This window comes from Indicator indicator, chromosome 33 (genome assembly GCF_027791375.1).
Source record: "Indicator indicator isolate 239-I01 chromosome 33, UM_Iind_1.1, whole genome shotgun sequence".
Lineage (NCBI taxonomy): Eukaryota > Metazoa > Chordata > Aves > Piciformes > Indicatoridae > Indicator > Indicator indicator.
Window position 1 is genome coordinate 5,326,182 of NC_072042.1, and position 23,425 is coordinate 5,349,606.

The 23,425-nt window shown below is 53.4% G+C and overlaps 1 protein-coding gene across 1 annotated transcript; it reads right to left on the minus strand.

Moving 5' to 3' along the window:
• Positions 1 to 16: 16 nt before the first annotated feature.
• On the minus strand, positions 17 to 17,495 carry RNF19B (ring finger protein 19B). Its single transcript, XM_054395300.1, has 9 exons — positions 16,915 to 17,495; positions 10,483 to 10,688; positions 6,965 to 7,109; positions 5,648 to 5,810; positions 4,373 to 4,487; positions 3,719 to 3,859; positions 2,801 to 3,008; positions 1,045 to 1,176; positions 17 to 558 (listed from the first exon to the last, which is right to left on the minus strand). Exons 1-9 carry the CDS (start codon positions 17,493 to 17,495, stop codon positions 66 to 68), a joined length of 2,184 nt encoding a protein of 727 aa, XP_054251275.1. The 3' UTR covers positions 17 to 65.
• Positions 17,496 to 23,425: the final 5,930 nt, after the last annotated feature.

The following is a 23,425-nucleotide window of genomic DNA, read 5'->3' on the forward strand; positions in this document are numbered from 1 at the left end:
GCCTGCCCCCCTCCCCCAAAAAAAAATGCAGTGACAGCGAGTGTGCTCTTCAGCAGGAGGTCGCTTCATACTCTGGCTTCGATGCACTCCAGTTTGACCATTTCATCCAACCTGCAGCCCTCAGCTTGGGCACAGTGGCTCAGGGGGGCACTTGGGCTCTCAGCACCTCTAGCTGTGGGGGTGTGCGGGCAGGCTGCTGCAGTCTGAGGGTGGGGGGAGTCGCACTCGTCCGAGGTAATGTCCGGCACATCGTCTGACTGGCTGTCCGAGCTCTCCAGGTCGCTCCGGATGCTCTCGGGCTGGGCCAAGGTGATGTCCCAGGTTTTGCTGGCAAGGCAGTCCTGTTGCTCACAGCTTTGGTGTTGGCACGTCTGCTCCTGCTCACCATCCTCCTCTTCCTCTTCTTCCTCCTCCTCGTCCTCATCCTCTTCCTCCTCCTCGTTCTCTGCCATCTGGGTGTGGACGTGCAGGGAGTCCTCTGTGCTGCTGCCGCTGGCCAGCTGGTAGTGACTCGGTTTGGCTTCGATGTCCACCTGGATCTCCATGTTATTGCACTCCCTGCAGAAACAAGCACCCCTGGGTTACTGGGGGACTTCCTGGGTTGGGCTGGGTCAGCACTGGGTGCTGCATCACTGTGGCAGGAGGATCATCTTTCCTAAACATGAGGGAGATGCTGCGGAGCACCTGGGAATGGCCAGCACTCGCTGCTGGACTCCGTGAGTCCTCCCAACTGCAGCCAGGATCAGCCCCAAGCTGAGGAGGAATTGAACTGGGAAAGCACCAGAATCCCTGTGAGCAGCCTGGATCAGACCTCGAGGGTCCTGGGCTGCAGATCCCCTTCTCAGCCTCTAAATGATACATGGAAACTGCTCCCAGTTGTCCTTCTGTGCAAGTAAAAGGATCAATCCACTTGCCAGCTACAGAAGAGCAGGGCTGCTGTGACTGCAGTCATCCCACCACCCACAGCAGCACCTCACAGAGCAAGAGATTTTTTTCCAGGACACTCACCACCACCACTCTTTGCACCACCACATGCCCTCCTACCTGTCCTGGGGGTTGTAGGAGCTGATGATGGAACCAGCCATGGCTCGAGTGCTGGCGTTGTCACTGATAGCCCCCAGGCTGACAGAGTCCTTAGGGAAAATCTCCTTCTGGACATCTGCCTGCACTTCCAGCCTGCAGGAAAGAAAAGGATTCCTCAGAAACGTTTTAGAACGGTCCCTAAGGGCCATCAACTAGTCCTGGTTTGTTAGGGGAAAGGCAGCAGGCCCCTGTGCTGGTGCAGCTCAGGGTGACAGGGTTTAATCCCAAGGGCTCCTCTGATGTAGTCTCATTTTGGGCTCCATTTACCCATTCTGTTTTCCATGACGAAGGTGAAGTTGTGTTGCTGTCTATGACTCACTCTTATTCCTACAAAGAACTGATCTCCACAGATCCAGCACACAGCCATCCTTGTGTCCTGGCTGCTGCATCAGCACGTGGCTCTAATTATCCACCACCCTGACTCATGGGCAAGTTTAGAGGAAAACTGTGATGCAACCCTCCTGGCTTGGAAAGCAGTGCCCCTGCTGGCCACACACCACAGGAGAGGAGGCAGCAAAGCCTCTAGGATGGGGTAAGAGGACTGGAAGATCATCAAATGGTTTGGGTTGGAAGGGACCTCCAAAGGTCATCCAGTCCAACCCCCCTGCAGTCAGCACAGACATCCTCCACTAGAGCAGGGTGCTCACAGCCTTGTCAAGCCTCACCTTGAAGATCTCCAGGGATGGAGCCTCTGCTACCTCCCTGGGCAACCTGTTGCAGTGTTCCAGCACCATCATGACGCAGAACTTGTTCCTAACATCCAATCTAAATCTCATTTCAAACCATTGCCCCTGGTCCTGTCACTGCAGGCCTTTGCAAACAGTCCCTCTGCAGCCTGCTTGTAGCCCCTTCAGGTACTGGAAGACAGCTCTAAGGTCTCCCTGGAGCCTTCTCTTCTCCAGGCTGAACAATCCCAACTCCCTCAGCCTGTCCTCATAGCAGAGGTCTTTAAGGAGGCCATGCAGGCATCTCTGTGCTGCTCCAAATTAACTTGAAGCATCAGCTCTGCAGCTTCAAGGAGCTCAGCAGGGACACAGTCTTATCTTTTGTCCTCCTTGCAAAGCCAGCCTAGCACTGGCTCCAGAAGCAACCTGATCTGCTGGGAGTGGTTATGCTACAATACACCGAGGTGCAAACCTACTAGGCCACAACTCCCAAGTCAAAGAAGGATCACTCACAGTCATAGAACTGCAGAATCAGGGAATGGATTTGGCTGGAAAAGACTTTTAAGATCATCGAGTCCAACCATCTTCTAGCTCTACCAAGGCTGGTGCTAAACCCCTCAGCACCTCATCTCTGTGTCTTTTAAACCTCTCCAGGGATGAGCACTCAACCACCTCCCTGGGCAGCCTGTACCAGTCTTTGAGAACCTTTCCAGTGAAGAAGTTTCTTCTGCTATCCAACCCAAACCTCTCCTGGTGCAACCTGAGGCCATTTCCCATTGTCCTATTGCTGGTTAATAGGGAGAATCAGGGAGAGTCAGGGGTTGGGAAGGGACCCAAAGAGATCATTGAGTCCAACCCCCCTGCCAGAGCAGGACCATACAATCTAGCTCAAGGTCACAGAGGAACACATCCAGACAGGCCTTGAAAGTCTCCAGAGAAGGAGACTCCACAACCTCTCTGGGGAAAGAAGAGCTGTCCTGGAGAGCTCCTTGAAAAGAAACCTGCTCACCCAACACAACCCTTTTGCTTGCTGTGCCCAGCAGTTCACCTACCTGCTGTACTTCCCCTTGCCTCCTGAGAGGACTCCCCCACTCAGGGTGCCCCCCGAGAGGGCAGCAAAGCTGGCAGTCTCGCTGTAGTTGCCCTGCATGACACTGAGCCCATCAGTGGGGCTGCCACTGGTGCTCAGCACACTGGTCAGGCCCTCAATGCTGCTCTCACCAATGCTGGGGTTCTTCAGGGCTCGCCAGGCATCAGCCACTACAGGGAAGAAGAGCACAGGAATGGGAATCAGCAAGGGAAGCGTTGGCAGGGCTGGGGGTGAGGCAGCTGGCAGAATGTGGCTCATGCAGGGCAAGGAGGAGCTGAGATGCTGCTTTGAGAGCTGGTCACAAGCAAAAGACTGAAGGAAATAACTGCTTCTAGCCAAACCCAGGGAGAGATGTTCACAGAATCCCAGAATTCCACATGGTGGGGGTTGGAAGGGGCAGGGGCACCCACAGCAGCTTGCCCAGGATCGCAGTGGCCAGCTGGGGTTTGGAAACTCTTCAGAGAAGGAGACTCCACAACCTCTCTGGGCAGCCTGCTCCAGGGCTCCAGCACCCTCACACCAAAGAACTGTCTCCTGCTGGTCAGATGGAACCTCCCAGCTTCCAGTTTGTGCCCATTGTCCCTTGTCCTGTCACTGGGCACCAATCCACCCTTTAGCTCTTGCTGAGCATTGATCAGATCCCCTCTGGGGCTGTTCTTCTCCAGGCTAAACAACCTCAGGGCTCTCAGCCTTTCCTCACAGAGTTGTTCCAGGCCCCTCAGCCCCTTTGGAACCCCCCCTGGGCTCTCTCCAGTAGTTGTCCCTACCCTTTAGGCATCAATCAACAGATCCTTATCCAGACTTGGGAGATTTTAAGGCCCTCCACCACTTCATTACAAGAGGCACTGCCAGGCTCTTGCTTCACCAGGTACCCCATTACCTGTGATTGGTCCATCATCTTCATCAAACTCGATTTTCACTCCCTTTCCATTGGCAGTGCTGACTCCACAGCCCCCTCCCCGGCACAGCGAGATGGGCACCACGCCGTAGACGTAAGCCAGCATGATGGGGACTCCAATACCTGGGAGCAGGATGTGCTGAGTTAAGAGGAGCTTAAGGCTGAGCTGTGGTGGGCAGAGAGGACTCTTTTGATAGGCAGTGACTCTTTCAGTGGTGTTTATGCTGCTTGTAAAAGTCCTAGTTCACAGCTTTGCAGACAGACAGAGGAGGACCCTTTGTCTGCACTGCTGCTGTGCAGGATGAGGGAACTCCAAGAGCACAGAGAGCCCCAGCTGAACCCCCAGGATACCAGCCACCAACCCACTCTGTGGGTAAGAGACAGCTCTGTGTGTCCAGGGACTCCACTATGGGCTGTGGCACAGGCAGCTGCTGCTCCAGACAAGCCCTGTGCTGGCTCCAGGCCAGCTCAAGCACAGGAGGACGTGCAGCTGGGGTGGTGAAACCCAGGGGTGTGCCCAGGAGAGCTCACAGCAGCAGCCTGCAAAGTGCCCTGTGCCCACCCTCATCTCACAGGGCTGAGCCACCCACCTGTCTCAGTGACTATTGGCCCACCAGAAGGGGAAGGGACACTTACCAACACTGACAGCAGCGATGACTGGAGAGGCAATAACTGACAAGGTGACCCCACCAGTGATGGCCAAGTTCCTCTTGTGCTTCGAGGTTTTCTTGCCCTCATACCTGCTGTGGATCTGATGGAAGGAGAAGCACCAGGTGAGAAGAGAGCTTGGCCCTGAGCAAGCACCAGCAGAAGACATTCACAAGCTTGTGATTTCACAGCCATGTCCACTTCTCGTGCCCCTATTACAAGAAGGACCTGGAGGTGCTGGAAGGTGTCCAGAGAAGGGCCACCAGGATGAGCAGAGGGCTGGAGCTGCTCTGCTATGGAGACAGACTGAGAGAGTTGGGGCTGTTCAGTCTGGAGAGGAGAAGGCTCCCAGGAGACCTTCTTGTGGCCTTCCAGTATCTGAAGGGGCTACAAGAAAGCTGAGGAGGGACTTTTTAGGATGTCAGGGAGTGATAGGACTGGGGGGAGTGGAGTAAAACTAGAAGTGGGGAGATTCAGATTGGATGTTAGGAAGTTTTACACCATGAGGGTGGTGAGACACTGGAACAGGTTGCTCAGGGAAGTGGTGGAAGCCTCATCCCTGGAGGTTTTTAAGGTTAGGCTGGATGTGGCTGTGAGCAACCTGATGTGGTGTGAGGTGTCCCTGCCCATGGCAGGGGGGTTGGAACTGGATGAGCCTTGAGGTCCCTTCCAACCCTAACAATTCTGTGATTCTATGTCAGCTGCACAAGCCCTTGAAGAGCCTCAGCTTGACCAGAGATCTCCTCACAGATAAGACCTAGCAGGTGGGTCTGTGTTTAAGAAGCAGCAGCACCTACACCACAGTGCTGAGGTCTCATTTCTTCCCTCTCAGCACCTCTTTATCAGCACAGGCACACAACAGCATCACACAGCTTGGGGCAGCAGGTCAGCATCAAAACACACAAGTGATGTATGCCAACCAAAGTGCCCACAGTGCCACAGGGCTCATCACCACAGAGTGTGTTAGGAAGGCACCAGGCTCCTCCTTAGGTGCTCTTGGTTCAAGGGAAAGGCACAAGAGCAATGCAAAAGGCATCTGAGAGGACTTCAGGCAGAAGAGCTATCAGCCACCACCTTCCCTTTCCCCACACAAAGCTCAAAAGATAATCAGCCAAGGTTTGGAAGAGACAACTGACTCTTGGGTCTGTGAGGAGATCCACCCTGCCTATCAGCCACAAGTTTTTTGCTCAGATGCCCTCAGTGGAGAGAAAGCCCCCAAAGCCCCAGATCCCTTGGCTCCAGCCTTGAACCCTCCACACTCACCTTCCTCCCAACATACACTGGGATGCCAATGACCATAGCAGGGATGGCAATGCCAGCAATGAGGGAAATGCCTACAGGAGCACCAATCAATGTGCCCAGCTGCCAGAGGATCTTCTTTTTACGACTCCATGGCTTTTTGCCCCAGAATGTGCAGCCAGAGGGGCTTAAGGGAAAGAAAAAACAGAAGCTATATGAACATCACATCAACTCCTAAGTGTTCCTGAAAATCCCCAACTCAATATGAACCCACTCCAAAATTAGGAAGGAGGTCACAGAATGGTTTGGGTTGGAAAGGACTTTCAAGATCATCTGGTTCCAAGCCCCCTCACCATAGGCAGGGGCCAGCTTCCACTCAATCAGGTTGCTCAAGGCCTTGTCCAGATAGACAACACAAAAAAGGTTTCCCCCTTCTATTTTCCTCACCAGGATTAATCTGCTCCTCAGGGTGATTATCCCATTACAGGGATTGTGTTTAACATCCAGTGTGCTAAGAGCTCCCAAATGCAATGCCCTCAGAAGAAGCTTTTCTTGGTGTGAAGAACATCTTCCTACTACAGCATGGGGAGAGAGTTCAGCCCTTTGGGTCAGGAAGAAAGAAAATCTGACTGATTGGAGATGCAGGAAGATGAAAGGCTACCCCATGAAGTCAGCTCCTCAAACCCAGGTGTTCAGGGCCAGGTTGGATAATGGAAGGTGAGTGATACCTGGGGGCAGAATCCAGCCAACATGGTCTGGAGGGAGGGAATGGTCCAAGCAGTGCTCACTGAGGGGGTTCAGGGGAGAACTGGGTGCCAAATGCAGTCATGCTCTGCCTTCTTCTAATACTTTTGCAGTGCCCCAGGAGGAGCTTCCCCCTTCCCAGCCCTATCCATGGGCCTGCTGCTGTCTCTTGGTCTCTTCTGCCTAGTCTCAGGTGATAGAATGAGAGGAAATGGTCTGAAATTATGCCAGGGCAGGCTTAGGTTGGAGATTAGGAAACATTTCTTTGCTGCAAGAGTGGTCAGGGATTGGAACAGGCTGCCCAGGGAGGTGGTAGAGTCCCCATCCCTGGAGGTGTTCAGGAAGCTGTAGATGTGGTGGTCCAGGAGGATATAGCTGAGTGGTCGTGTGAGCTGGGTTCTGCTTGGACTCAGTGGTGACCTTAAAGCTCTTCTCCAGCCTCGGTTCTGTGATGCAGTGAGGGTGTCCCTGCTCACGGCAGGGAGGCTGGAACCAGATGACCTTCAAGGTCCCTTCCAACCCAACCCATTCCATGAATCCACAAAGCAGGCTCAGAGGAGCCTGTGCTACCCCCAGCCAGGCTGGTCCCCTCCTCACCTGAGGTAATGCAGGTCTGAGATCTCCTTCATGCAGAGCCAGCAGAACTCGCAGCCGCAGACGGCGCAGGTCATGTGGTTACAGCTGCCATCGTTCATCTTGATGATGTAGGCACTGCAGCGTGGGCAAGGCTTGATGTCATCAGCTGCAGGGGGGAAGGAAGGGCATTCAGTTGGACTTTCTGCTCTGGGTGTGAAGAATCAGGGCCGGGGAGGCTCGTGATGGGTTGAAACCCTTAGTTTCTATGAGGGCTAATCACAGCGTGGGGCTGGTTGTGTAAGGACACAGAGTGAGAAGATCACAGAGGGTCACAGGATGTTAGGGGTTGGAAGGGACCTCTGGAGATCTTGGAGTCCAACCCTCCTGCCAGAGCAGGGCCATATTGATGAGATGGATCACAGGATCCTTGAATGGTTTGGGTTGATAGGACAAGGGGCAATGGATATAAACTCCAGCACAGGAGATTCCAACTCAACAGGAGGAGGAACTTCTTCGCTGTGAGGCTCACAGAGCACTGGAGCAGGCTGCCCAGAGAGGTTGTGGAGTCTCCTTTTCTGGAGACCTTCAAGCCCCATCTGGATGTGTTCCTGTGTGACCTGTGCTGGATTCTATGGCCCTGTGCTCTGGCAGGGGGGTTGGACTCAATGATCCCTGGAGGTCCTTTCCAACCCCTAACATCCTGGGATCCTGTGGAAGGGACCTTTCAAGGTCATCTAATCCAACCCCGCTACAGTCAGCAGGGAGGTGGTGGAAGCCTCATCCCTGGAAGCTTTTAAGGCCAGGCTGGATGTGGCTGTGAGCAACCTGATCTAGTGTGAGGTGTCCCTGCCCATGGCAAGGGGTTGGAACTGGATGAGCCTTGAGGTCCCTTCCAACCCTGACAATTCTATGATTCTATGATCTGAAACTCAAGCAGGTTCCTCAGAGCCCCAAATGACCTGACCTGGAATGGTTCCTGGGATGGGGTATCTCCCACTGATCTGGGCAACATGGGACAGGGTCTCAACACCCCCATGGTGAAGAATTTCCTCCTCCTCTCTTTGTCAGTTCAAACCATCACCCCTTGTCCCGTCACAACAGGCCCTGCTCAAAAGTCTGTTCCCATTTTTCTTTAAGTACTGAAAGGCCACCAGAAGGTCTCCCTGGAGCCTTCTCCAAAGCCATTTGCTTGGGCAGCAGTGACTGAGAACAGCAACTTTTAACAGTTTATCCTAGCTCTGAACAGGATGTGCTGGTTTGGGGGATAAAGCATGACAGGGATGGACTCCAGAACATGCTTAGACACTGGAAACCAGTCATACCTGCCCCATGCTAGCCAAGGCAACAGCCTAAGAACCAACCATTACTAAATTGCTCCACTGAGGTGATTCATGAGCCAAGAATGACAGAATAATCAGGAGAGACTCCAATCCTGGCCTTCAAAAGCAGCCAGAAGGGGAAGGGGGTCTTCAGCCACACCTGGGAACCCAGTGCAAGGGCTTCCAGAGCCCAGGGTGCTGCTGGCAGAGCAGGCTAAGGGTCCTTCATCTCTTCCTTAACTCAAGTGTCATCTGATCACAGTTATGCAATGGCTGCAGGGTGGTTCAGGGTTTTGCTGGCAGCCTCTGCGACCTTCCACAATATGAAATCCAGCTGCTGAGACCAAGCTTGCACCTTATTAATCACTACATTGAATCCAGCAAGAACAGGGTGGGGGAAAACCACCAGTTCCAGAACCTCCCTTTCAGTGGCTAAATGCTAAGCTCTTCCTGGCAGGAATCTCCTTTAAAAGGATTTAAAAAAAAAAAAAAAAAAAAAAAAAAAAAAAAAAAAAAAGAAAGAAAGAAACCAACCTCAGAAACTACTTTTTTTGCTTGCTGGTTTGCTGCCCTTGGTCAGGGTCCTTTAACCAGGGTATGTTGAACCTCCACACACCACTAAGCCACCTCAGAACCACCCAGGGATTCTAAGCAAGCATATTAACATTTCAGCTCCAGACAGAGAAGCAAAACCAGGGTGTTTTGTTTGGGTGGGTTAGAGCCATGAAATGGCCTCAGTGTCCACTTCCAGAGCCAGTGCAGTTATTTTTAATAAACCTTAACTCAGCAGCCCCAGAAGCTCCTACCAGGGCAGTGTAGGAGCTTCTGGCTTGGCAATTTTTCTGTACCTGACACTACTAACACCTAGCAGCAGCATGAATGCTACTTTTTTTTTTTTTTTTTTTTGTCCCCCCCTACCACAGCAGGCAAATTTGAAGCTGCAAGAGTAAAAGGTTCAAGGTTTAGATCAGCAAGAAGCAAGAACACCCAAGATGAAAAGAACCACAAGCCTGGCCAGGGCAGATGAGCTGCTGTGATGCTGAAGGACCCAGAGCAGGTGGTCACCTACTGATCTGCAGGAGCCCATTAGAATTGGTTCTGAAGCACAGGAGGAGGGGAAATGAGTCTGAGTGTCATGGCCAGTCTCATCCCATCCAAATTAACCCCTCACTGGAGATGGAGGGTTTTTTGGAGAGCAAATCTAATGAGAAATTTAAATCCTCACTATTTATATTTCATTCCTAGAGCTGAAATGACAAACATCATGAACAAGCCCCCAGCTGTGGGGATACAAAGCTGCATGGCTATTAGGGAAGGAAATAACATCTCCAAAGTCAAGGTCAAGCAGAAAGAGGCTGTTTAGATCAGCGAGAAGCAAGACCTGGCTGCTGGAGCCTCTTCAGCAGTGATGCCCTCTTCCAGGGCACCAACATCTCCCTGCTTTGATGGTGGCAGTGGAGGGATGGAGTTAAAAACATTTAAGCTGAATAAGCAGATAATGAACTGGTCTGAAACCAGGCTAAAAACAATGGAAGGGCTCCAAGAATAAAGGACAGAATGACCTCGAAGGTGAAAAGAACCAGAAACAAGACACAGGAATTAAAAGGCCTGAAGACAGCTTTTGCAGGCAAGACCTCATTTTGACTCCTTGACATTAAGCAGAGACAGATCTAGACAAAGACCAAAATAAGAGGTGTCCCCTACACAACCTGGGCTAATTGCTTCACAAGCAGAACAGCAGCACTGAGTAACCAAAGCCAATCACAGAATGTCAGGGGTTGGAAGGGACCTCTGGAGATCATCCAGTCCAGAATCATCCAGGGCAGGTCACACAAGAATGCATCCAATGGGTTTTGAAAACCCAGTCCAAGCCAGACTCAACGTGGACCTGAGCAGCCTGATGTAGTTGGAGGTGTCCCTGTTGACTGCAGGGGGGCTGGAGAAGATGACCTTTGAGGATCCCTTCCAACCCAATGCACTCTGTGAATCCCCCTGCTGGAGCCGGGGCACCTGCAGCAGCTTGCCCAGGATCACAACAGCCAGGTGGGGTTGGAAGCTCTGCAGACAAGACGACTCCACAACCTCTCTGGGCAGCCTGCTCCAGGGCTCCAGCACCTTCACACCAAGCAAGTTTCTCCTCCTTGTTGAGGTGGAACCTCCTGTGTCCCAGCTTGTAGCTGCTGGTCCTTGTCCTATCCCACGGAAGGAGCGGCTCCGTACCTGGCCCAGACTCCTGCCCGTAGCTGAGGCCTGACGTGTGCTTGGTGCGGACGCGCAGGGTCTGTGCCCGCTGCTGCCGAGCCATGTCACAGGTCTGGTTGGGGTGCCAGATCTGCTTGCAGTGGTAGCAGAACTCGGTCTGGCAGCCGTCCCTCTCGCAGGTCAGCTTGGGGCAGCTGGCACAGCCGTAGGCAATCACCGCGTAGCTGCGGAAGGAAGACACAGAGGCAAAGTTAGCAAGCCAGGGGCACAGGGGGCCTCTCAGCTCAGCCTGCACAGGGTGGCACAGGAGGATGCTGCCGCTGGGGGAAGAGCTGTGGCCACCTGCTGGTGGAAGTGTCATGGCCATGAGCTGGCAGGGAGCTCGCAGGCTGTGCTGAGCAACCTGTGCCTTTAGCCCTGGAGCCTGCAGCAATGCTTTGTTCTATTCATTACCCAATTGGAGACTCACAGAACGATGGAATGGGTTGGGTTGGAAGGGACCTTCAAGATCACCCACTTCTAACCCTCCTGCCATGGGCAGGGACACCTCCCACCAGCCCAAATTGCACAAGGTCTCATCCAATCTGGCCTTGAACACCTCTAGGGAGGAGACATCCACAGCCTCTCTGGGCAACCTGTTCCAGTGTCTCACCAGCCCACTTCTAACCCTCCTGCCATGGGCAGGGACACCTCCCACCAGCCCAAATTGCACAAGGTCTCATCCAATCTGGCCTTGAACACCTCTAGGGAGGAGACATCCACAGCCTCTCTGGGCAACCTGTTCCAGTGTCTCACCAGCCTCACTGATGGCTCTTAAAAAGTGGCTTAAGCCCACACCTCTGCCATCTCATTTCTGCTCACACTCCATGCAGCCACTTGCACGCCAGCCAAATTCCTGCTTGCTCCAGTCCTGTGGCCTGCCATTAGCAGTGCTAACTGGGTTAGCTGAAGCAGATTCCTCCTGCAGGGACAGCTTGTAGAAGGCAGAAGTGAGTTCCCTCCCCAGTAACCGCTGGCAGTTCAGTTCACACAGACCAGATTTGTCTCACCCAGGGTGTTCTCCTAACAGCTGGCAGCTCTGAGGGAACTGGGGTTGTTTAACCTGGAGAAAAGGAGGCTCAGGGGAGACCTTCTCACTCTCTACACCTCCTTGAAAGGAGGCTACGGCTAGGTGGGGATTGGTCTCTTCTCCCAAGGAATAAGTGGTAGGATGAGAGGAAACAGCCTCAAGTTGCACCAGGGGAGGCTTAAGTTGGACATTAAGAAAATTCTCTTCCCCAAAAAGGGTTGTCAAGGCCTGGCATAGGCTGCCCATGGTAGAGTCCCCATCCCTGGAGGGGTTTCAAAGCCGTGGAGATGTGGTTCTGAGATGTGGTTGAGGTCCTGCCCCTGGAGACATTCAAGATCAGACTGGATGTGGCCCTGGGCAGCTCTAGTTGGAGGGGTCCCTGCTGAGTGCAGGGGGTTGGACAAGATGCCCTTTGAGGGTCCCTTCCAACCTGATGCAGTCCCTGAAAGCTGACTTACAGCCACCTCAGATGAGGTTCTTTCCACTGGCAGGGGCTGAACTGAGTGATTCCAGCAATGTCTTTCAGTTCTGCAACACCAGCACGGCCAAGGGTATTTTTGTGGCTCATCTTCAGTATTTTTGTTAGCGGTCAGAGGAGAGTAACTCCCAGTTAAGGTTTTATATTTAGAGTTTGAGTAGCTCTGGTTGTATGGCTTCTTCTGAGAGGCAGCAGCGTGAGAACCACTGAGTGTGTCATACCAGAGTGATTCATACCCCGTGGGAGTTTGAGCAACTTCATCCTGCCAGGGTACAACAGAATGGCCAAAGAAACAACAGCTCTGCACCCAGCCCAGGACCCACAACCACAGGGGCTCCTTCTGCACCAACAGCTGCAAGCTCCTGCCTGGGAGGTCAGTTTTGGAGGACAGATGGGATAGAATCATAGAGTTGTTTGGCTTGGAAAAGGTCTCCAAGTCCAACCATCAACCCAACACCACCATGGACATTAAACCATGTTCCCAAGTGCCATGGCCATAGGTTTCTTGAACCCCTCAAGGGATGGTGACTCCACCACCTCCTTGGGCAGCCTGTTCCAGCCCCTGATCACTCTTGCAGGAAAGAGATTTTTCCTAATCTCCAACCTAACCCTTCTTTGATACAATTTCAGGCCAGTTCCTCTTGTTCTATCACCTGAGACTAGAGAGAAGAGACCAACCCCCACCTCACTCCAACCTCCTTTCAGGGAGTTGTAGAGAGCAATGAGGTCTCATTGCTCAGCCTCCTCTTCTCCAGGCTGAGCAACCCCAGCTCCCTCAGCTACTCCTCACCAGCCCTCTTCTCCAGACCCTTCACCAGACTGGGTATTTGGGAGGGAGAAATTGACCCACGTTGGCTCCTGCACACCTTGTCTAGGGAAGATCCCACTAAGCATCCTCACCCTGCCACCACCACACCACCAAAGACATACCTCTGGAAAAAAAAAAGCAGCAGCTCCATCTGCCCAGCTGGATGACCAACATGCGTCCCCTCTTCACCTGAGCTTGGACACACTGCTGCATTAAACAGCTGCTTCCAGGCTCAACCCCAGCAGAGAAAAAGCAAAACTTAGGAAGAAGTTCTTCAGTACAAGGGTGGTGAGACTCTGCAATGGGCTGCCCAGGAAGGCTGTGGATGTCTTCTTCCTGGGGGGGTCTTCAAGGCCAGGCTGGATGATGGCCTTGAGCAACAGAGGCTAGTGGAAAGATGTCCCTGCCCATGGTGGGGAGGTTGGAGGAGATGATCTCCCTTCCACCCCAAACCATCCTGTGATTCTATGTCACTCTTTCCCCACTCAGTAACAACAGCGAGGGTCTCCCCAACACCCCAGGAATCACAGAGCCCCACTTCCAGCCCACCCTTTTAGATGGCCGTGAGCTTCCTCCATCCCTCCTCCTGCAGCTCTGTGGGTGTCAAGAGCCTCACCAGTTGCCTCCAGCCTCATTCACCAAGCTCAACCTACACAGCTCCTGCTCCTTTAAAGGCTCTGTTATTCTCCCCAACGCTTGCGTGTGACAAAACCACTCCGCAGCTCTGCCGCCGATTGTAGTGAGGAGGAAAGGAAAAAGAAAAAAACATCCAGAAAAGGAAAGGAGGGGAAAAAAAAAAAAAAAGCTGCAAACATAGGAAACGATTTGTGTTGTGCCTGATGGCGCATCAATTGACCAATGTTTCCATGGCAACACGCACTGGGCTTGTGTTGATCCTCCTCCTCCTCCTCCCCAGCAGCTCTTTCATTTACGAAAGACTGCGGTAGGAGCGTGGAAGGTGCAGGATGCTGCGTGCCACACACCCAAGGGGTTTTAGCCACCACAGCCCAGCAGCCTCTTGATGTTGTGTTCTGATGACAGAAGTAATAAATGAAAGGCCTTAAAATTTCCTGCTTTTTGGAAAAAATTAATTAAAAAAAAAAAAGTAATGCTTTCAGGTTGTAGCACCTCCAAAGGCTGCTTCCTGTTAATATTGGGTGGCTTGGTTTTTCTTTTCCTTCCTCGGTTGTGTCACATCTCAGGCAGATGGTTGGAGCACCTCTGCTATGAGGACAGACTGAGGGAGCTGGGGATGTTCAGCCTGGAGAGGAGAAGGATCCAGGAGAGACCTTAGAGCTGCCTTCCAATAGCTGAAGGGATCCTACAGGAAGGCTGCAGAGGGACTTTTCATGAGGGTGTCTAAAGACAGCACAAGGTGGAATGGTCTGAAGCTGAGGGAGAGCAGGGTTAGACTGGAGATGAGGAAGAAGTTCTTCAGTATGAGGGTGGTGAGACTCTGGAATAGGCTGTCCAGAGAGGTTGTGGATGTCTCCTCCCTGGGGGTGTTCAAGGCCAGGTTGGATGGGGCCTTGAGCAGCTGAATCTAGTTCAGAGCTGTCCCTGCCCATGGCTGGGAGGTTGGAGTAGATGATCTCTGAGGTCCCTTCCAACCTGAGCCATTCTATGACTATTTGAACAAGACGAGCTTTAAAGGTCCCTTCCAAACCAAACCATTCTATGACTTTATTAGCATGTGACTGCACATTACGAACTGACTGAACCATTCAAGACATGGATGTCCATCGCTTGCAGCTACCTCACCTCCTTAAACTCCACCCACAGCCTAATCCAGGGGGACCAGGGCTTTCCCAGCCACACAGACAGGCTCCCTGGAGGTGGCCAAGAAACATGTGGCCATGGCACTTCAGGCCATGGTTTAATGGCAATGGTGATCTTAAGTTGAAGGCTAGACTCGATGACCTTAGAGGTTTCTTCCAAGCAAAACAACTCTGTGTTTCCATGCTGTCACCTGGGTGGTGGGTGGCACCCAGCACTGAGCACAGCCATGTCCCCAGCCCTGCTCAGGCTGTGTACACCAGCACTACTACGGAGGGGAAGCCCATTGTAAATAATTCATGGCCTGACTTTACAGAAGCGGGAGCTGGCTGGGAAGAATGAACAGGGTGATTAATTCCCCACTCTGCCGGAGGGCTGCTTCCAACAGCCTTTGTTCCACTGCTACAGACACACCAGCAGCACCAGGCCACCCGAGCTGCCTGGTCTCTGACAGCCCCACTCTCACTTCTTGCATCTGACAGAGGATCAGATGATTGTTTGGTTGGAAAAAGACCTCTAAGATCATGGAGTCCAACCGTTGATCTAACCTTCCATGCCCACCTGACCTCACCCTACAAACTGGCTGAACTGGGAGGAGGCTTTAGCTTGCACAAAGTGCTGCGTGTGACACCAGCCTGCCCAAACCAACGGTCGCATCAGGCTCAGGCTGGGTTGCTGTCAAAGAGGCAACGCCCTCCGGGCCGTGCCAGGGCTGGCTCCTTCCAACCAGACAAGCCTGGGTGACGTAGGTTGCATTGACACCTTATCCTGGGCACAGATAAGGATCACAGCAGCCAAAGAGCTGAGATTCAGTCAGCAGGAACCGGATTTTCTCTAGCTGGTTAACAGCAGGGGCATTCCCTCTGGCATTGTATCCTGCGGGCAGTGCAACCTGCTCTACCTCCCTACCCTACTGAAATATCCAGATCCAGCAGGCAATTTTGCTTCAGAAAGGAACAAAGCTGCTGTTCATTATGAAGGTTGCCATCTAAAGAGACCAGCCCTTCCCCAGCAATGCTCAGAGGTGGGTACCCTGAGCCAGGTTCCCCCATTTGCATAGGAAGGTTATTACACACTCTGATTAAATCTTCACAACCCTCCCACCACGCTTTCTGTTCTCACTACCAGGTCAGACTTTCCTTTCATGTTCTCGCTCCCCAGAACTGCCATCCAAGCCCAGCTCTAAGCTTAAACTTCACAGCACTTCCCTCCGTTCCCTGAACAAAGCCCTTTTCCCGGCAGCTTTGGCTTATGCTCAAACAGAAACCCAAGAGAGGTCGTTTGAAGGAAAAGAGAAGAGAAAATGAAAGCAAAGCGCAGATAACTACAAAGTCATCAAGCTTGGCTGGGCTGACTTTGGCCAGACAGACATTTCCTCACTTAAGGAATGGAGAGTGAGTCAACATCACTCCCCTGTGCCACGCATTCACATCCTCACTGGGAAAAAGTGATCCTTTACAGTTCCTTCTTCCCCTCCATGGAAGCTGTAGGGTGTCCCCTTGCACTGTCCCCAGGGCTCACAGTGACACACACGGGTGGGAAACTCCATGCTTCCCATTTGTGCAGAAAATGAAGCTTTCTTCGAAACTGGGGAAACAATGGATCAGCTAAAACCCCCCTTCAGGTCCTGTCATTTGTATTCTCCAAGGTCAAATCCTGGTGCTCTAGTGAGGTAGTTGGTTGGCATAGGTGGGCTGTCATTTTGGTCATCAGCTGTCCTGAAGAGACTGCTGACAAGCAGGTGAAGGAACACCTGCAGTGAGGGCTTTTCATAGGGCTCAGCAGGACCAGGAGTGTCTCTCAGCAGCACTCCACTGCAGGTGAGCCACCCTTCCCTGCACTGTCCTGGGACCCAGGTGGGGACAGACAGCACCCCAGCAGGGTAGTGGATGGGATCCCATCCCCAGGACCTGTTGGGGATAAGGAGAATCCTACTGGGATGGTTGGTCTAGGGCATCCCACCTGGGATGCCATCCTCAGCTGTCCTGCTGGGGACGAGTGACACTCTACGGGCACAGTGGGTCCCACCTTACCCAGTGGTCCCAGGACTTGATGGGGATGAGTAGCACCCCACTAGGTTGGGCGTCTTCCTTCCCTGAGCCATCCCAGGATGGATGGATGAGGCATCACCGCAGGGGGACAGCAAGTCCCCCCTTCCTCAGGCTGTCCCGGGATAGAGAGGGCAGCACCTTAGAGGGACAGTGAGTCCCAACTTCCTGAGGGTGGAGGGGGCAGAACGCTACGGCGACAGAGAGCCCTCCCCAACACTGTCCACAGAGCAGCACCCCAGCGGCACCCCGTGTCCCCCCCGGTACTCACCCACAGTCGGGGGCCGGGCACCAGCGGCAGTCGGGGTCGGCGGCGAGGCAGCGGCGGAGCATGAACTCCTCGTACTTGGCGACGAGGTGCGGGGAGTCGCGGAGGAGGCGGCGGATGTCGGCGGGGTTGAGGCGCTCGCTGCACTCGGGGCAGCAGATGTTGACGCGGGACTCGGTGATCTCGATGCGGAGGTACTGCCGCAGGCAGGCCCCGCACGACCGGTGAGGGCACGACAGCAACCGCGGGGCGTTCTCGGCCGGCTGCCGCACCAGGCACAGAGGGCATTCCAGCTCCTCTTCGCCGCCAGCCTCCGGGACCACCGGCGCTTCTTCGGGAGGAGGAGGCGGAGGAGGAGGCGGCGGCGGAGGCGGCGGGGCCGGTGGAGCGGCGGGAGGCAGCAGCGGAGCTGCGGGAGGTGGCTCTGCCTTAGCACGGCGGCGGCCGCCCGCGGCGGAGGCGGCAGCGGCGGAGAAGACGCTCTGGAAGGAGAGGCGGCGGCGGCGACCGGGCTTCGGGCACTTGGCGGTGGCCGAGTGGATGGAGGAGGAACGCGGCGACTCGGAGTCCCGTTCCGAACCCATGGCTACCGGGCTGGTGAGGCAACGGTTACCACTCAAAGATGTCCAGCCGCGGCAAGGGGCCGGGCGGCAGAGCAGTACTGTGCGAGGGTCGTTCCGAGGGGCTCCTGGGCTCTGGACGCTATCTCCACTAGGCTACAACGACAGCGGCCCCGGAGCCGAGTGAGTGCAGCACCGCGCCCGCCCCGCCCGCGCCGCCCGCCCACTGCGCACCCGCCCCGCCCCGCCCGTCAGTGGTCGCCAGCGCCGCCATTTTGGTTGCGGGCAGCGCCCCCAGGGCAAGGCCTGAAGCCGGAGGGGTTCACTGAGGTCGTGCTGGCGCCGACCCCGTCCCGCAGCAGCAGGGCCCAAAAGGGGCTCTGAAGCATCTCAGGGGTGTGAGGCAGCGCGGCCGTGCTGCAGCCTCGCTCCACAGTCTGGATCCCCCCAGTGCCTCGGAACCCCCTCAGGGCCTCGGATCCCCCTCAGGGCCTCAGTTCTCCTCAGCTTCCCACCCTCAGCTTCCCACCCTCAGCTTCCCACCCTCAGCGCTGCCAGAGGCCTCACCCAGACCCATGCCTGGCACTGATGGTGAGTTGTGAAGGACCCTGGTGCTCTCCTGGGCAGGGTGGACGGCTGTTGCCTGGGGCAGTTTGGTTTTTAATGTGTCTCTTGTTGAAGAAGGGGATCTGTAAGCATGGGAAGCCCCTCTAAATTCATTCACCCCCATCTTGTCCCTGGCTCTCCTTTGCAATACCTGTGAGGAGTGGTGTGATTTACTCACCCCGGGTGCAGGCTTTAGCCTCTTTCACACACAGGCACTGAAACTATAACCCACATTTCTTGGTGCAGTCATGCAGAAATTTAAAAGCCTCCATTTCCTTCCCGGGTTCCCCCATGCCCACAGGAGTCTGCCAGCCTCATCTCCCCTTCAGAGGCAGATAAGCTAAGGGGAAGGACACTGCTGCTTATTATGCAGGGGAGACGAAGCAGAAAGATCTGCTGGGTCTGTGAAGTGCATGTTAAATCAGCACAGAAGGGGCTGCTTTCCCTGAAGACTGTCAGCTCCTGACTGGACAGACTGTAGTTATTCATGTGACAAGTGTGGCTTCATCACTGTCTCCCAGCTATCACCATTCCTGAACTCATTTCTCTCAGCAAAATCCATTAGCATAGTTATTAGCAGGCTCCTTCCTGGCTGCTGAGGGCCCCGTTCAGTGCCTCTGGGATGGAGAACAAGGTTTAGCAAAGCAAACCCAGGCTGACAGTCGGAAGCACCTGGGTTTCACTGCCTGACTTGCTGTAGGCAAAGCCCCCGTGCCTGTCTGTGCAGCTGAAATAATGATGACACTTCCCTGTTTGATGGACTGGTGCATGAAGGTACAGAGGGAGTAAATCACCTGCATAAGAGCACACAAATGAAGCTTCCTCCTCTCCTAACACCCTTCAGCTCTCCTGTTACCTTCATTAATTCTGTGCCTGCTTGCCCCATCACTTAGTGCTTGTCCCAAGCTGCCTGCTGCACTCAAGTCCTTCCCTAGAGCTTATCTTCCTCAGATATTTGTCAGCTCTCCCTCACCTCTGCTGTGCTCCACAATACACATGGCTTTGGCCCAGCTGGAAGTTTTGGATCATGCTTAGAATTGGCCTCAGAGTGTTAAGTTCCCTCTTGGGATCAAGAACCCTGTCATTAGCAAGCTAATTTAGCAAGGAAGCCAAATAATTCTACTCCAGGAGAGGCAGGGATGATACCAGGGGGTCTGTGGACAGTTTGAGTTGCTGAGCCCTGGTCCCTAGCAGGTCATGGGCAGGTGTGAAGATGCTTAGCATTCCTCTGCCACTTGTGGTGTGAGTGAAAAGATCCTCTCCCTGTTTCACTGGAGGGAAAGGAAGCCCAGAGAAGGAAAGGAGAGATGTTGTACTGGTGTAAAGCAAGATTGCACTGAAATGAGCTGTTCCTGTCTGTGATGAGCCAGGTATGTGGCACCTTCAAATGGCTGTCGCTCCCCATCTGTAGCAGAGGACCATCTTGGGCTGATGATTTCACTCAAAAAAAAACACACTCCTGACTGAAACAGCAACCTGAACAGGACTCATGAGTGGGATGGCTCCCCCAGACAGCTCTCTGACAGCTCAGCCCTGTGTCCTTTGCAGCACAAGAGCACAGACTGTAACTAATTGTGGGAAGGTTTCAGCTCCAAAGCTAATGTGAGACAGGCCTGAATTACCAGTAGTGCCGACACAAACAGAGAGGCAGAGAGCAAAACCATCTGGAGTCCCTGGGAAAGGCATTAGCTCACAACCTGCTGATGGGGCAGAAATGACTCTTCATTCCCTTAGATGAGGAATCATGATACAAACAGGGTTGGAGGAGGCCAGAGTAAATCTGAGGGGGCTCACGATGACTTCAGAGCCATTTTTCAGAGCTATCTGCCCTGCTCCTGATCTGCACAGTCTTGGCAGTAGGGCAACAAAGGTGGTGAAGGGTCTAGAGAACAAGCCAGAAGGGCAACAAGGCTGGTGAAGGGTCTAGAAAACAAAGTCAGAAGGGCAACAAAGGTGGTGAAGGGTCTAGAGAACAAGCCAGAAGGGCAACAAAGGTGGTGAAGGGTCTAGAGAACAAGCCAGAAGGGCAACAAGACTGGTAAAGGGTCTAGACAAGAAGTCTCATGAAGAATGGCTGAGCGATTCTATGGTTCTGTGTTTGAGGGAATTCAGTGCTTTGATGGAGTGTGGAAACACAGACTTCTAACTGTCCTGCCCCCACTGTGGTCCAGACATACCAGCTACTTGAAAACAAGTTCTCCATGGCCGAGGTGTTTCTCTGTGGTGAGTTTCCATAGCCCTTGCCAGGAGCACAGGCTCCTGCTCAGCACGTTCAGTTTGAATCCAGTAGTTTGTTTTGATTCAAACTGGAAAAAAAAAAAAAAAAACCCAAACCAGCAAACCAGTCAGGACCTGGAGCTGGGAAGGAGAGGGCACGGAAGTGAGCTGCCAGGAAGGGGAGGAAAGAGGTTTCTTGAAAAGTCATTGGTTTGGGAATGAGATTTACTCAGCCCCTCCCTAGGGCTGCAGGGAAACTGTCACCAGTCTGACTGTTTATTTGAGGGGATATTTGAAAAGATAAACAATAAAGAAAAACAGGGGGAAAAAAGATATGAAAGGGGGGGGGAATTCAAATGCTTCAGTGAGCTGCTCCACAAATCCCAGCTCCCAGAGGCAAATTTGCTTTTGCTTACGCTGGCAGAAAGCTGGAAGGCTGCTGACTTCCAACCCCACTGCTTAAATCAGAGCAGGATTTGGCAGAGGCAACTTTGCAAGCTGCCTGAAAGTGCTGTGTACCTCCCAGCAAGGCTTCCAGCAGTGGTGTGGGGCATGGCACCAGCTGGAGCCACCCCACACTGCCCAGTGCTGTCCCCAGCCTGGACAGAGCGGCTGAGGAGGTCAGACTGTGCCTGGGAGGCACAAGGTCACTTTCCAGAGAAACACCTTGGCCACCCACACCCCAAAATCCCCCTGCACAGCAAAGTGACAGCCTTGAAGGAGGAAGAGCCTCTGGTGATGTAATAAAAACTCCCCTTGGTAATTCAGAGAGTGAAAGCAGAGGCTGGCTGCCGGGAAAGGGATTGCGAAACTCAGCTCTCAGACTAGGAGCATTTGCATGGAGGGACTGGGGCGTGCTGTGGCCAGGAATATTGCTGTGGTGGGGTGCTGGCAGGCGTGGTGGCTTTGGTTTGCAGCTGATAAAATAGAAACTCTGGGTCCTACCATGTCCTCTTTGACCTTCCCTGCCCTTTCCTGGTTACCCAGCTAGCACAAATATGGTAAATAACTGCCCACTGCTCTCCAGGATGCAGGAGGGTGTTGAAAGAGCTATTACAGGACGCACACAGATTCGATTTGCCTGAAAGCTCCAGGTTATTCTGGCACTGAGGTGTGAACCCCTCCCTGGAACAGGCTGTTTTCTCCAGAAGTACACAGGTTTCCTGGGGGTTTCTCCCTCCTTACCCAGGCAGGGCTGGGCCAGTAGTTATTCATGGGTCACAGGAGGCATTGCAGAGCAGATGGAGTTTAGAGCAAATCCAGCTCATGCTGCTGCTTTCTGAAATAGCCACAGCCACCATGAAATGGGGGGAGCAGGGGAACAGCTTTACACCAGGAATTTTTCCTTGCTGCAGGCCAGGGGCACTCTGGAATGACTCAGCTCTGGTCTTGCTGGGCAGGTTGAGACCTTTGGTCCTGCTCTGATGGGGCAGTCAGGGCTGTTAAAGGGATCCAGATGCACCAGGATTCACCAGTGCCAAAATGCAGATGATAGCTTCAAGGGTCTGTCTCCTGAGGACCCACCACAGGGGCACAGCCAAGTACAGGCTGAAAACCTGAGAGGTTGCTGTAGACACAGCATCCAGATGAAGGTGAGAGGGACAGACAGACACAAGCAGCATAAAGGTTGTTTTAAACTTCCCAGAGATGCAGTGTGTGGGGTCCCATCCCAGCTTCCTGCCTTGAAAAGTCATGGCCAGGAGCATGTAGACCTCCCTTAACTCCTCCTCTAGCAGCTCCAGCTCCCCTGTGCAGAGCTGGGATGGCATTTTGGTCTGTCAGAGAGATTCAGTGAAGCTTAGCCCTGAGAGCTTTGAGCTCTGTGGGTGAGGGAGGCTTTGCATTCAGGAGACAGCAGCTGTGTAGTCAAGAACTGAAGCTCATTGGGGTCATTTTCTGCCAGGGCCTTGGGGAAACCCTGGTTTGTAATGACATGCACTCTGATCACTTCTCAGATGCAGATGTCATTAAGGGCTGGTTGTGTCTCTCCAGGGAGGACAGCAGTGGCTGGGGAGGGCTCTCCCCAGTGTGCAGATCTGCACACGCTTTCTGGGCTGATCTAGTTAGTTCGTGTTCTGTTTGCTTCCCCTGCTCCCCCTGAGATGTGCTCAGGGAAGGAAGAGATGGCTCTGCTTGACTCCCTTTTCCTCTGCTGGACTTAACAAGGATTGACATTCTCTTAAATGAAGAGCAAAAGGCAGGAGAAGGGAGCCCTGTGATCAGAAATTCAAGGCTTGTTCTGCTTTACTCTGTGGTTACATCTCCATCTCCCCATCCCACCCTGCCTCCTCCTAACACCCACAAAGCACAGCACAGCCATCTTCCACTCCCTGCTGTGGCTTTCCAAGGAAGATGCTGCCATGTGAAATCCTGGGAGAGAGTTCCCACATGGAGCTCTCTGAAAGCATCCTCTGAAAACAGAGGAATGCTCTGCTCCCCCTCCTTGAGATCCTGAACGTGCTTGTGGATGGAAGTGGGGGAAGCAGGGAATCATCTTGTAAGCCTGGGAGCCGCCTACACACATGGCAAATCTTGTCAGCAGCTGAAGAAAAGGGGTGGGAGGTGGGGAGATTTTGAGGGGGAAGCTAACTTGGAGGCTCATGTGTGCCCATGGAGCTCACCATCCTGTCTCCTCCAGGGCTCGGCCAGCCAGGAGGGCCACAGCCTTGGCCTGATTACTGCCACACGTGCGGTGAAAGGAGATGCAGAGAGATCTGCCATGGACTTCAGCAGTGACGTAAAGGTAGGGAGAGTTAAGCAACTACTTAGAATAGCAACCTGCCAGTCTTTGCCCCTCCACAAAAGCAGCATTTCCTTTTGTAATAAAAGCACAGGCTGTTCTGAATTTTCTCCACCTGCTGTCCTCTACAGCTTTGGGGAGAGAAGTTAACAATGATCCCCGCTCTCAATTCACTTTTACTGGTGACCTGCTATCCTTAATGCCAGGGGATTTGTAACTGAGAAGGTTTAGAGCAGCAGGGTGCTGCCATCAGGAAAAGTGCTGGGCTGAGCCTTTACAACATGAGGAAGCAGCCAGGGCTCCCTCTTCACCTGAGCTGTTAAACAGACAATTGTGTGTTTGGTGTTGGCATAGACACAGGCAAATTAGTCACTGGAGAAAACCCCAGTGT

What these genes read in the sequence shown, in the direction of transcription:
- RNF19B (XM_054395300.1), bottom strand. Translation starts at nt 17,495, where the DNA reads ATGGGTTCGGAACGGGACTCCGAGTCGCCGCGTTCCTCCTCCATCCAC. An exon ending in CATCGCTGCTGTCAGTGTTG is followed by an intron (nt 3,860 to 4,372) that starts GTAAGTGTCCCT and finishes TCCTGCTCCCAG; the next exon opens with GTATTGGAGTCCCCATCATG. An exon ending in AGATGATGGACCAATCACAG is followed by an intron (nt 3,009 to 3,718) that starts GTAATGGGGTAC and finishes TCTTCCCTGTAG; the next exon opens with TGGCTGATGCCTGGCGAGCC.